Genomic DNA, 12,206 nt, shown 5'->3' with positions numbered 1-12,206 from the left:
GCACCTGTGTGAGCTGGGGGAGTGGCCAGAGCTGCAGAGGGAGGATGTTGTTGGCAGCTCCATGAGGACGCTCTGGGACGCTGCCCTGGGCTGTGCAATGCACTGGGGATGGATCATCCCCTGCTCTGCTGCTCCTTCCCGTCTGCCCCAGGGCCCTTGCAGAGCCCCAGCCATGCTGTTTGCCCTCAGCCTGCCCACGGCCAGCCTGGGGCTGCTCACGGGGCTTTTCTGTGCTGAGCATTGGCCTGGATGTGTTCTTGAGAGAGCCTGGGCAAGGAGCCTGGAGCCCCCAGGCCCTGGGCTGAGGCGTCAGTGCTGCCCCAGCAGTGCCCACGGCCTGTCCCTGCTGCAGCCCCGGCACTGCCACCCCCAGGGCTGTGCCCGGCCCCGAGAGCACTCAGGCCCTGCAGCAACACCAGGGCCACCAGGGCAGCGGGGCAGGGCCACGGCAGCAGCACTGGCAACACCAAGTGCTGCTGCTGCTGCTGCTGGGCAGAGCTGCTGTGCCAGCCCTCATCTGCCCCAGCTCTGCACACAGACATTGCTGCTGCAGCTACAGGGAAGGCAACAAAAGGGGGATCTGTGGTGAAAATTCTGCTGAGAGGTCCTTTATTTCATTTAAAGCCACTGAGAGCACAGCTCATGTTGACAGAGTCTGGGGCCACAGGGAAGGTGGAGAGAAAGAATATTAGAAATGGTAGAAAGAGTGGGCTTAGTTTAGGGAGAATATTGAAAATGAAAACAGAGGGGTTAAAAACCCAATCCAACAAAAACTAACAAATATCACTTTTATTACAATAGATATGCAGAAATTGGCAACCAGTTTATTGTTTTCTAAATTTTCCAGTCATTAGTCTCCCCACTTCAGCCTTGAGCTCCTGGTTCCTCAGGCTGTAGATGAGGGGGTTCAGGGCTGGAGGCACCACCGAGTACAGAACTGACAGGGCCAGATCCAGGGATGGGGAGGAGATGGAGGGGGGCTTCAGGTAGGCAAACATGGCAGTGCTGAGAAACAGAGAGACCACGACCAGGTGAGGGAGGCAGGTGGAAAAGGCTTTGTGCCTTCCCTGCTCAGAGGGGATCCTCAGCACAGACCTGAAGATCTGCACATAGGAGAAAACAATGAATACAAAACATCCAGAAGCTAACCAGGCAATAATAGCAAGAAGCCCAAGTTTCCTAAGTTTGGAGTGTGAGCAGGAGAGTTTGAGGATCTGGGGCACCTCACAGAAGAACTGGCCCAGGGCATTGCCATGGCACAGGGGCAGGGAAAATGTATTGGCTGTGTGCAGCAGAGCATTGAGAAAGCCACTGGCCCAGGCAGCTGCTGCCATGTGGGCACAAGCTCTGCTGCCCAGAAGGGTCCCGTAGTGCAGGGGTTTGCAGATGGACACGTAGCGGTCATAGCACATGACGGTCAGGAGGGAAAACTCTGCTGAGATGAAGAACAGAAAGAAAAAGAGCTGTGCAGCACATCCTTTGTAGGAGATGTTCCTGGTTTCCCAGAGGGAATTGTGCATGGCTTTGGGGACAGTGGTGCAGATCATGCCCAGGTCACTGAGGGCCAGGTTGAGCAGGAAGAAGAACATGGGCGTGTGCAGGTGGTGGCCGCAGGCTACGGCGCTGATGATGAGGCCGTTGCCCAGGAGGGCAGCCAGGGAGATGCCCAGCAAGAGGCAGAAGTGCAGGAGCTGCAGCTGCCGCGTGTCTGCCAAAGCCAGCAGGAGGAAGTGCCTGATGGAGCTGCTGTTGGACATTTGCTGTCTCTGGACATTGGAACCTTTTGAAAAAGGAATTATAGTGATAACTGAGGAGAGATTTCTCACAGAAAAGGCAAAGCCCTTTCTCATAAATCCTTTCCTGCCACTAAAGACCCCCTACTGTCTAGGTCTCAGAGATCTTCCGTCAGCTCTGTTGCTGGAGCCCTGATTGTTGCTGGCCTATGTTGTGTGAGGAGCTGGACCTTGGCCTTCAAGACACCTGGGAGTCAGCCTTGACCCCCAGTCAATGCACGGGAACAGTGAGGGCAGGGGCCAGTCCTGGTGTTTTGACTTGCATAGAAAATGTTCTAAGGCAGAAGAGCTGCTTGGGTGAAGGGATGGGGATAACAGACGGCAGAATGAGAGATTCTGCTGCACCTGTGGAGAACAGAGACTCCAGTGAGGAAGGAGGATTGTCTGAGTCTTAGTGCAGACTGAGGGGAGCTGCTCTGTCCCTCTCTCCTCTTCCAGCTGCCCTGCACTTGCACCTTTCAGAAATCCACTCCCGTGTTAGCCTGGGCAGTCAGGAGACGCTGCTGAGAGCAGAGGGATCCCTGGCACACAAAGGGGCTCCTGCCTTTCCCAGAGTCAGGAGAGTGGGCTCATTGCCAGCCTCCCAGGCTGCCCTGCCCAAAGCTGCCCGGGCACAGGGAGCTGGGACACACCATTGCTGTGCTCAGCCTGCACAGGAGGAGCCCAAGGGCTGGGCCTGGCCCTGCAGCTGGAACTGCCATTGCAGAGAGCCCCTCAGCAATGCCAGCAGCACCTGGGCAAGGCAAGGAGAGAGAGAGAGCCGGGCCTGAGGAAAAGCCTTTCCCTGGCCAGCCCCTGCCAGGCAGCAGCAGGGCAGGACAGTGGCCCTCAGGCCCTGGTCAGCAGGGAATGGGCACATGGCCGCAGAGATGCCCTTCATCTCTGGGGCTGCTCTGCCGGCCCAGGAGGGACTGAGGGCCCCGAGCCCCCGGGCTGAGGGCTGTGCTGGCTGCGAGGGGACACAAGAGCTGTGCTGCTCAGGGCAGTGTCTGCCCTGCAGGGTAGGCCCAGCAGGTGCCACATCTGCCCTGCAGCAGGGCTTCCCTCAGCACTGCCTCCCTCCCTGCCTGCTCACGGCTCTGCTGCTGGAGCTGTCCCAGCCCCAGCTGCTCCTGTGGCCCCAGGCTCCTTCCCTGCCAGAGCTGCCAGAGCCCAGCCCAGCCCCTGGGCCAGCCCTGCCCTTCAGCTGCTGGGCCCTGCAGGGATGAAAGAACAGCTCCCCCAGCCTGGGCACCATGGAAAGGTGATGCTGCATGGATCTGGAGGCTGGGCAGGTGCAGGCACTTGCTGAGGTGCCCAGGAATCCTCAGTGTGATGATTTAGGAGTCTAAGCTCTGCTCTGCCCTGCCCAGCCTGGTTTCCATTGCCACCAAGCTGAGACAGGGAAAAGTGGGAGCACAGATTCAGGAAAGCAGAGACCCAAGCAGGAAACCCTAGCCCTGAATGAGTTCATGAAAAGTCCCCTCAGAAATGAGCTGGGCATGAGCTGGAGCTCAGAGCAGCTCTGGCTGCAGCCCCAGCTTCAGCCCCTGCAGCCGTCCCTGGCAGCATGAGCCGTCATGTCCAGTCCCTCTGACGGTGCCCAGGGCAGCCCTGCTCTGCAGCACATCCTCCTCCTCCTCCTGTGCCACAGAGAACTCACCACGTAGACGACTGTGAAGATCTTTCCCCAAGTGAAGTCTCAGCTCAATGTCTTCCCAATTCTGATTGCCTTCAGCCTGTCTCTTCCTGGCTCCTGTCCCCTCAGTGCCTGCAGGCAGAGCCCTCAGCCCTGCTGGGCTGGGAGAGGAGCTGGTCCTGGGAAGAGCTGTTCCTTTAAAGCTCAGCAGCACAGACACAGCACAAGGACTTTAATGAGCCTCTTGGGGATTTGGGATTGTTTACATCAGACTCAGTCCCTGAGAGAGTGTTCAAAAAACTTCTCAAGAACACAAAATTAAATTGAAACTCTGAAGTTTCTTGAAGTTTTAATGGGTCCCACTGAGGGACGCAACTGAGAAAGTGTCCCCAGGTTCCAGCTAGAGCAGAACACTGGAGGCAGTGATGGCAGCTGGGGACAAAGAAGGCAAAGGTGTCTCTGGTGCAGAGCAAAGCTGGATGTGTTTGAGGAATGCCAAGGGCCAAGGCCTGAGCCCCAGCCCCTGGCCAGGCAGATGCTGTCTCCCCCTCCTTGCTCAGGGCTCTTGCCGGGATGGGCACTGGCATGTGGGGATGTGCAGTGGCAAGGGCAGGAGCATGGTGTGGCCCCTGCCAGGCTGCTGAGCAGGGACAAGGAGGCAATGAGGCCCCAGGCCTGCAAGGGTCACTTGTCTCCTGCTCCTGCCTCAGGCCCAGGCCCAGCAGCCATGGCCAAAGTGCTGCCCAAGTTGGCTCTGGCAGGGCTGTCTTGCAGCTGCTGCACATGCCTGTGCCCTGTGCAGTCCAGGCTGTGCTACGGTGTCCCTGCCCTGCACCTCTGTCCCTGCAGGCTCTGGGGAATGGCTTCCCCTGTACCTTTTGGACACATACCTTGGCATATTGGAATGTTGTCCACATGGATGGCTACAGAGCACCAAAACATAAATTCTCATCCTTTTTTTTCTGAAAATAAAGGATCATTAGTCCCTATGTTATCCTTCTGTGTTTTTCATTATAATGAAACTGACCTTTCTGAATAGAAGGGTGTCCTTCTTTGTGTGTAATATCTAATACAAAGGTAAATTAATTAGGAATCATTTTAGGCATTGGAATTCATGACCATGGCACTGCAGGAAGGGGCCAAGAGAGAATCCATGCGTTTTTAAATACAACTATGTGGTAGTGTGTTGTTAAGTTTCTTGTGTTATTCCCCCAATTTATGTATTGTTCTCCCCTATTATGTGTAAAATGGTTTTGTTCCCCCTTCTTTCCCGCCACCGTTAGCCTGCCAGCTAAGTTGCTATAGCAACCGCTATTCATAGTTGCCGATATGTAATTGCTCCTCCCCTGGTTTCCCTTATAAGTGAAAATTGTTTCCTCCCTGTCCAGTCAATCACTCCCTTCCTCCTCCCAGGTTTCGAGAACCTTCTCCTCTCTGGAGATGGTAGTTGGCTGGGGTCCCAGGACACCTCCTTTACCTTTTGATTATTGGTCTCCATGGAGTGTCAGTTCTGTGAAGTTCATCCCCTCACCTTTCCTGATTGGCTCCGCCTGTACCCACCCCCCTCCTTTATAATCCTGTTTTCACCCCCTATGATTGGAACTTTTTCCCGGATGGTTTCCCGGTGTTTGGATGCGGCATCACCTTCAATAAACCGATGTTTAACCCCCGGGAAATGGTCAGCTCCGTTCCTCTCCTATACCAGCGAGGTACGCCAGTCCGCAGCCAGCACAGCCCGAGGCCATCAGACGCCGAAGGGCGCTGGCCAGGAATTGCAGAGGGGCGTCGGCCTTTCGCCCTCAGCTAGTCGGATTCTAAACTTCGGGCCACATACGTTCCCTTCCGCATAAAATTATAACTAACCTGATGTCACTTGTAGTTTTATGTTGGGAATTTAGCTGCTAAGGACTGGACAAGTACAAAACCATGGCTAATTCCAAGTCCTGCACCTGCACAGATAACAGCGTCCTTGGGCCTAGCTGTGGTATAAGAACAAACAGTGAAAGAGACATGAGAAAAGAGTGTAACCCTTAAGGAATGAGGATGAGTTAATGCTATAGTTTAACCAATAGATTGCTTGGTTTACAGAATATTCATAAGCTTATTATTTGCTGTATAAGTGTTTGATACTTTCTTTAATAAACTGGACCAGAAAGACCTGAGGGACCGGAACCGGACTGGACCTGAAGGGCCTGTGATGAACCAACTGGTGTCCTGGTCCCCTTCCTTCGACATAATGGTGACCCTGAACGCTGACCCCTCTCGTCTCGACTAAAAGAAAAAGGGGGAGAGAGCACGCCATGGTCAAGGAAGTTGGAGCTGGGTCTCGTTTGCAGCCGAGATGGTGCCGGAATTTTGAAGCACCCTTGGGGTTCACATCGGTGACTCAAGCCACCCACGTGCTGCCGGAGCCTGGAAAGCTGCAAGAGCGCTCACGAAAAATAAAAAAAGGTATGAAAGGGCAAGCAGCATATAAGTTATTAGCCGTGTATCTAGAATGGCAAGAGATAAAAGGGATAAAATTGTTATTAGCCTACGGATACGCTGAAAAAACTTTCTTTAACCCACATACAGTCTATGAACTCTTAGAACTGAAAAAATCTGGGGATATACTGTGGGAAGCAGTGTTAGAAGAAGATAAAACAACAAAAAAACTGAGCCAGCCATGGCAAGTAATGCACCACACACTGCTTCAACATATTTCTGAATGCAAAGCAGCCGCGGTTCGGGACGCCTGCAAAGCTGTCCTACTCCAAACTCGGCATGGGCGCAGCAGTGGCAGCGCAGCCGCGGGGGGCCGCGGCAGAAGCCGAGCCATGCGCCGCGGGAGCCGCTGGGGAAGCCGCCGGGGAAGCCGCCGGGGAAGCCGCCGGGGAAGCCGCGCAGGGAGCCCAGCAGCAGTGGAGGCCGAGAGCGGGGGAGGGTCGCCCGCTCCGACACAGGCGCCGCGGGACCGGAGCGCTTGTTCCAGCGGGAGAGCTTCTCCCTCTGCCCCACAGCCGGCAAAAGCTCCAGTTTTAGAAAATAAACAAGCGACATCAAAAAACATCAAGAAGTTTCTCACCTAAGTGTTAAAAGGGACTTTTGTTTTTTCTAACAGACTTTAGACATCAGAAACCCAGGGTGACTTGGTCGGTGGAACATCAGACTTCAAAATTATATTTTGAAAAATTTAAAAATGTTCAAAACAAGTTAAAGTGGTTGTCGAAATGAAATGTAATAAGTGTCTTTTTTGTATTTTTTTAAGCTTTGTTTGGATGTGATAGATGTGGAGGCGAGCACTGAATTTAGGAGTTTTTTTTTTTTTTTACAGCTATACCTTAAACAGTGTTTTATTCCAGGGGTATGCAATATAGCTTTGTTGTTCCCTAGGATAGATTAGAAGTTTTATTGAATTACTAATATAGAAGGTAATGCATGAACACAAACTCTAAGTAGTATATTGTGTCTCAAAGATTTAAGCTGAAAAATGTCTATTTTACGCAAGGAAAACATCTGTTGATGTATTTCCTCAAAGAGGCATTTTATAAAATTGCTATATAATTATTTTTAAATAAGAATTGTTTCCTTTCTCTGCATCCAGAGAAAATGTTTGTTTCTTAAAAGTGGTGTTTCCTACTTCAAAGCCACTTTAGAAGGCATAATAGTGATATAAATAAAATAATAAAATAGTAAATAAATAATAAATGAATAATAATAATAAAATATGAAATAAATAATAAAATAAAATAATGATAAATGGTGAGGTAAAATAATGATAAATAATAATATGAAATAATTATAAATAATAAAATGAATAATAATAATAATAATAAAAAAATAATAATAAAATATGAAATAAAAAAATTTGAAATAATTAATAATTTCAAATTTTAGTTAATAAAAGCATGGTTTTTAAAAGCATGTGATTAACAAAAATATACAGCATTTGGTATTCATTTTGGGATATCACTTGTTTTTTATTATAATTATAGACAGACAAACTTTTGTTGGCCAAAAGTTTTTTGTCAAAATTAAAATGATACTAAATATAAGTTATATAAAATTTAAAATTAGCTGATTTTTTAAGTTTAAGTAATGTTAAGTTTTATTAAATTAAAATATTTAAAGTTTAAATATTTTAAGTCTAAATGCTATTAAATTTAAATAATTTTAAATAGATTTATGCTTTTATAATAAGTGTTTATTTTATAACATGTGTACAAAGTGTTGTTGTAAACATTAAAAAAAAAACTCTAGTTAAAAGAAACAATCAGAAACATTTATAAGTCAAACTAGCTTTGTTTAAAATATATTTGCTATTTGAGAATAGAAAGCAAACTTCCTTTAGCTTATTTTTATGAATTATATTAGTACACCTAAGTTTTGTTTAAGTTTTATAACACATAGAATTCTTTTTTATATTGGTTGTATAACATGTTTTATGATTAGTAATAACCTTTTTAGTTTGTTTTCCTAGCTTAAATCCCTTATAAAAAAAGAACCTTACTAGCTAAAAATATTGTTTAGTTATTAAAATTGTCTATTTTTGTGTTGTAAAAAATGTAACACAGTTAGCCCATAGTGTGGGATCTCAGGATCTGAGTCCTGAGGTGCCGAGCCACCGAGACCACCCTTGGGGGGCCCGGGAGTCCTGGAATGTTGCCAGAAGTGTCTGGTGGCTGGACTTTGACCCTACACGGGAGACGACACCTGTATGAAGATAAGAGGACTTCACCGGGGTGAATGGCGAAAAGATTAGCTAATTAGAGGGTGAGACACAGGGTTTAGGATTTATGTACAGGGGGGTTTAGAGGAGTAAGATGGAGGAATTGGGATGTGTCCTGTCCTCCTTCTTCTTCCTCTTCTCCTCCATCTTCTTTGGCCATGGTGGCACTTTTGGATTGGTTATTACTGAGAGTGCACCCAGCAATGAGAATAAATGGTATTGGGGAAAAATGATAAATATTGTACACGTAACAATGGGTATAAAGATACGTGGCGGTCCAGAGGACGGGACAGTGCGCTCATGGCTGACTGCTGAGCAGATCTCTGTTCGGCTGAAAGAAAATCTTTTAGATAAACAATTAATAAACATAAAAACAGAAAGAAGAACTGAAGCCTCTTCTTGTCCTTCGATACGCGGGCTGCCCCAAGGCCACCTCGGGCCTTTCCAGGCCCCTCAAACAGCCGAGATAACCGGACACCATAGAACTTTTTTAAAAAAAGTAAAAACAGGGGACATGTTGGGAATTTAGCTGCTAAGGACTGGACAAGTACAAAACCATGGCTAATTCCAAGTCCTGCACCTGCACAGATAACAGCTTCCTTGGGCCTGGCTGTGGTATAATAACAAACAGTGAAAGAGACATGAGAAAAGAGAGTGTAACCCTTAAGGAATGAGGATGAGTTAATGCTATAGTTTAACCAATAGATTGCTTGGTTTACAGAATATTCATAAGCTTATTATTTGCTGTATAAGTGTTTGATACTTTCTTTAATAAACTGGACCAGAAAGACTTGAGGGACCAGGACCAGGACCGGACCTGAAGGGCCTGTGATGAACCAACTGGTGTCCTGGTCCCCTTCCTTCGACAGTTTTAGAGGAAAAAATGGGTGATTAAGAGTAACTAAGGCCTATCCATAAGGCTTTAGTTACCATTCTATAAATCTTTAGATTACTGAGCCCCAAAGAATAAGTTATCATGGTATACCATGATGAAGGGCACCTTTATCAACCCCCTATGGATCACTGTTTATCTGGCCTTTGGACATGTTCATACAGACATGTTCATACACACAGACAAGAGTGCAAAAAGGTTTCTCATCTGATTCCACCACATCCCACTGCCTCTGCAGAGCAGTCAGAAAATACACATTGAGTCTAATGAGGAAACAGGGTACTGTGGAACAGTGCAGGGTACAGGTGCAATGCAGGGCTTTACAAGCACACTGATCACCATTTATCAGCATCTCTCAGCATGACTGACTCTACTTATTTTATTATTCCTGTATTTTCCTATGTCTATTTCTCTCCAAACCACCTTGATCCCTCCCTTTTTCTTCTTTGGTTCTTCCCCTAACATTCCATATTCGGTCTAGTGAAATTCAAAAATGCTGCTTCCTTGCACCCCAATATTAACTCTGTACCACTATGCAGTAATACCAGCCATTCTGCAAAGCCATCTGTCAGGATCTGTCCTAGTGACCAGATGATCTGATGGTTCGTAGGAATGATCTCAGAGTGCAAAAACCAACATGGTACAAAGGGGTTTGCAGTGATAATCAAATCAAATGCAGTTTTATTGAAATAACCAGAGCAAAAATGCAATAGAGGGATTAAGGGAGAGAAAAAGACAGAGAAAGAGGAGAGAGAGAGGGAAGGAGAGGGGATATAGCTACCAACATAGAGACGACGTCCTTTGGTCCAGTCCAGTCGAGGGTCCGCCTGCTACCCTGGGGAGATCTCAAAGGCTCTAGCTAACTCAGAGGATTTTATTAGTGAAAATTTGGGGGGGGGGGGGGGGAGGGGGGGAACAGATACAATAGGAAACAGATGTAACAGGAAGTCCATGTTCTCAGCAGTAAATGAAAGCCATTGTTTTCTTGCTCCAGTGGTCACAACCTGCAGGCAAACATCTCGCTTCGGTCAGCTTGCCTCCCCCACACACCTCTGCCGGGCTGGAGGTTTCAGTCCCAGTCCTTGGAAGGAGCAGAGGAGCCTTTTAGGAGTTTCATGTCTCAGTCCTTGATGGAGAAGCTTCTTACATCTCAGTCTGTCTGTCACGGTGGTTGTAAAACAGGTGAGGGTCTTCTGTGGGAGACCCCCTGAAACTCAGAAGAAGTCCAGCCCGGCCAAGAGGTGGGACAGCTTCCAGAGCTGCTATTGTTGGAAACGGGTCACAGTGCCCCCTTCTTAGCATACAGCAAACACACTTGTGAAAACAATAGCTTAACACTGAGCTTTCAGATCTCAGGGCCCTGTTGGCGTGTGACTTTTCTCCTTCAGAGCCAGAGATTCTAGACAGGGGTGGGTCTTCCCTTCAGTGGTCTCCCAAGGACGATTGTGAGGCAGATGAGGGAAAATTCTGACATACTCTCACACAACCCCGTGACTCACGATTGTCTTGAAGGGATCTTCCTCAGCAGAGCTCTGGAGTGTTGCTGATCAGTCTTGCCATACGTTGGTAGTATACCCAGAAAAGCAGAGACAGTATGACAGGTGAGAGAGAAAAGAGAAAAGGAGGAAAAAAAAAAAAGGATAGGAAAAAGAAGGGGAAAAAGGGAGACAATAAACAAACATAATTAATATTGAATGTCATAACAATTTTCACAAATAGTTAATCAATTAAAACATTGTTTTTATAACAATTTCAAAAAATGGTTAAAACAAATCACAAATCATCAAAGCAAAAGCAATAAACAAATCATAATATAAGCATTAGCTTAAAAAAAAATCTAAAACAATTCACTAAAAATCAAAAATTATTTTCACAAAATCATAAAAGAAAGTCAGGATTACTGTAAAACACATATGCTAAATTCATAATTGCTTTGTGTCAAATATCTTAGGGATTTCCACAGTGAAGGGGACATCAGCCAAATTGTGTGCATTAACTATAGACGTCAATCTTGTCAGCTGTTTCACTATCTTCTAATTCATAATGACTAGGATTGCTGATAAAAATGAAACCAAACAGAATTAGTATCAAAAGGATAACAATGGGATGACACACACACTGTTCAGGACACCTGTGGCAGTAGGAGACCACCCAAAAGAGTATCCCACCACCCGTGCTTGGCATCTTTCTTCACTCTTTCCATGACACGGTGTGTCTTACATTGTGATGAACAGTCACCGGGGTCTTCTGTCTGCTTTCCTTGATTTTCTTGAGGATCTCAACCAAGTTCTGATGGAGCAGCAGTTGTCTTACCAAAGAAGGTTTCATCTCAATAGGAGTAGGCATCAGTTTGTGAATCATTGTGTAGTTAGATTGCAATAGGTAGTGAGAAGTGACTGGGGCTTCACAAGAAAATGTCACATCCTGAAATCTTAGTAAAGTTACAAGCACAGAAATTTGAATGATTTTTAGTATCTACTACATTTTCTACAAAGACAAGATCACAGATAGTTCTAATGCATGCACATCCATTGCCTATGTATATAGGAACTGTTTCAAAAGCCTCATTAGGACAAATTTCAAAATGACAGATATTTTGCTCTGTATCTTAACAAATGTCTTGAGCTATGATTGCATTGCTTTCACAGATGAACTCTTATTGTTCTCGGGCAATACAAGATTCCAAATTAATAGTTTACCATTTCTTACCAATTTGACAGGCCCATTCTCTATGTTCAGAAAAAATAGAGAATGGCTCCGTCGTAATTCAGTTCTAATGCTATAACAGGGAAAATCAAATGCTCCAAGGCATTGTGTATAGTTAACACAAAAACTGTGGCTGTATTTGAGATGGGGTCATAGGTCAAATTTCACTAGGTTCCACCAGGATTGGAATTCTATTTCAAAGTCAGTGGCACTGCACCAAATTATTTTCCAAATTTCAATGGGAAAAGTGCTTTCTTCACCTTCTCTTATAATTGAAGCAGAAACTGACTGCATCTACAATTGTGCCTGGATACAGCTGAGAGCCAAAGAAACATTGTTTTGTGTAGCACCGAGTGTATCAATTATCAATTTGTGATCATTTACATTTACCTTCTCCCAATTTGGTAATATGTTTGATAGCAGCCACTGGTGTGTTCACAAAAGCCAATAAGAATGACTGCAGTGGTTGCTGTAATTTGATCAAATCTC

At 46.4% G+C, this 12,206-nt stretch overlaps 1 protein-coding gene across 1 annotated transcript; it reads right to left on the bottom strand.

Annotated features, from left to right (window-relative positions):
* Window positions 1-824: 824 nt before the first annotated feature.
* On the bottom strand, window positions 825-1,757 carry LOC141726631 (olfactory receptor 14A16-like). Its single transcript, XM_074531582.1, has one exon. The coding sequence runs from the start codon at window positions 1,755-1,757 to the stop codon at window positions 825-827; it is 933 nt and encodes a 310-aa protein (XP_074387683.1).
* Window positions 1,758-12,206: the final 10,449 nt, after the last annotated feature.

Source organism: Zonotrichia albicollis, chromosome 37, assembly GCF_047830755.1.
Source record: "Zonotrichia albicollis isolate bZonAlb1 chromosome 37, bZonAlb1.hap1, whole genome shotgun sequence".
Classification (NCBI taxonomy): domain Eukaryota; kingdom Metazoa; phylum Chordata; class Aves; order Passeriformes; family Passerellidae; genus Zonotrichia; species Zonotrichia albicollis.
Note: the sequence above shows the minus strand (reverse complement) of the source record. Positions and strands in the feature narration are given on the sequence as shown.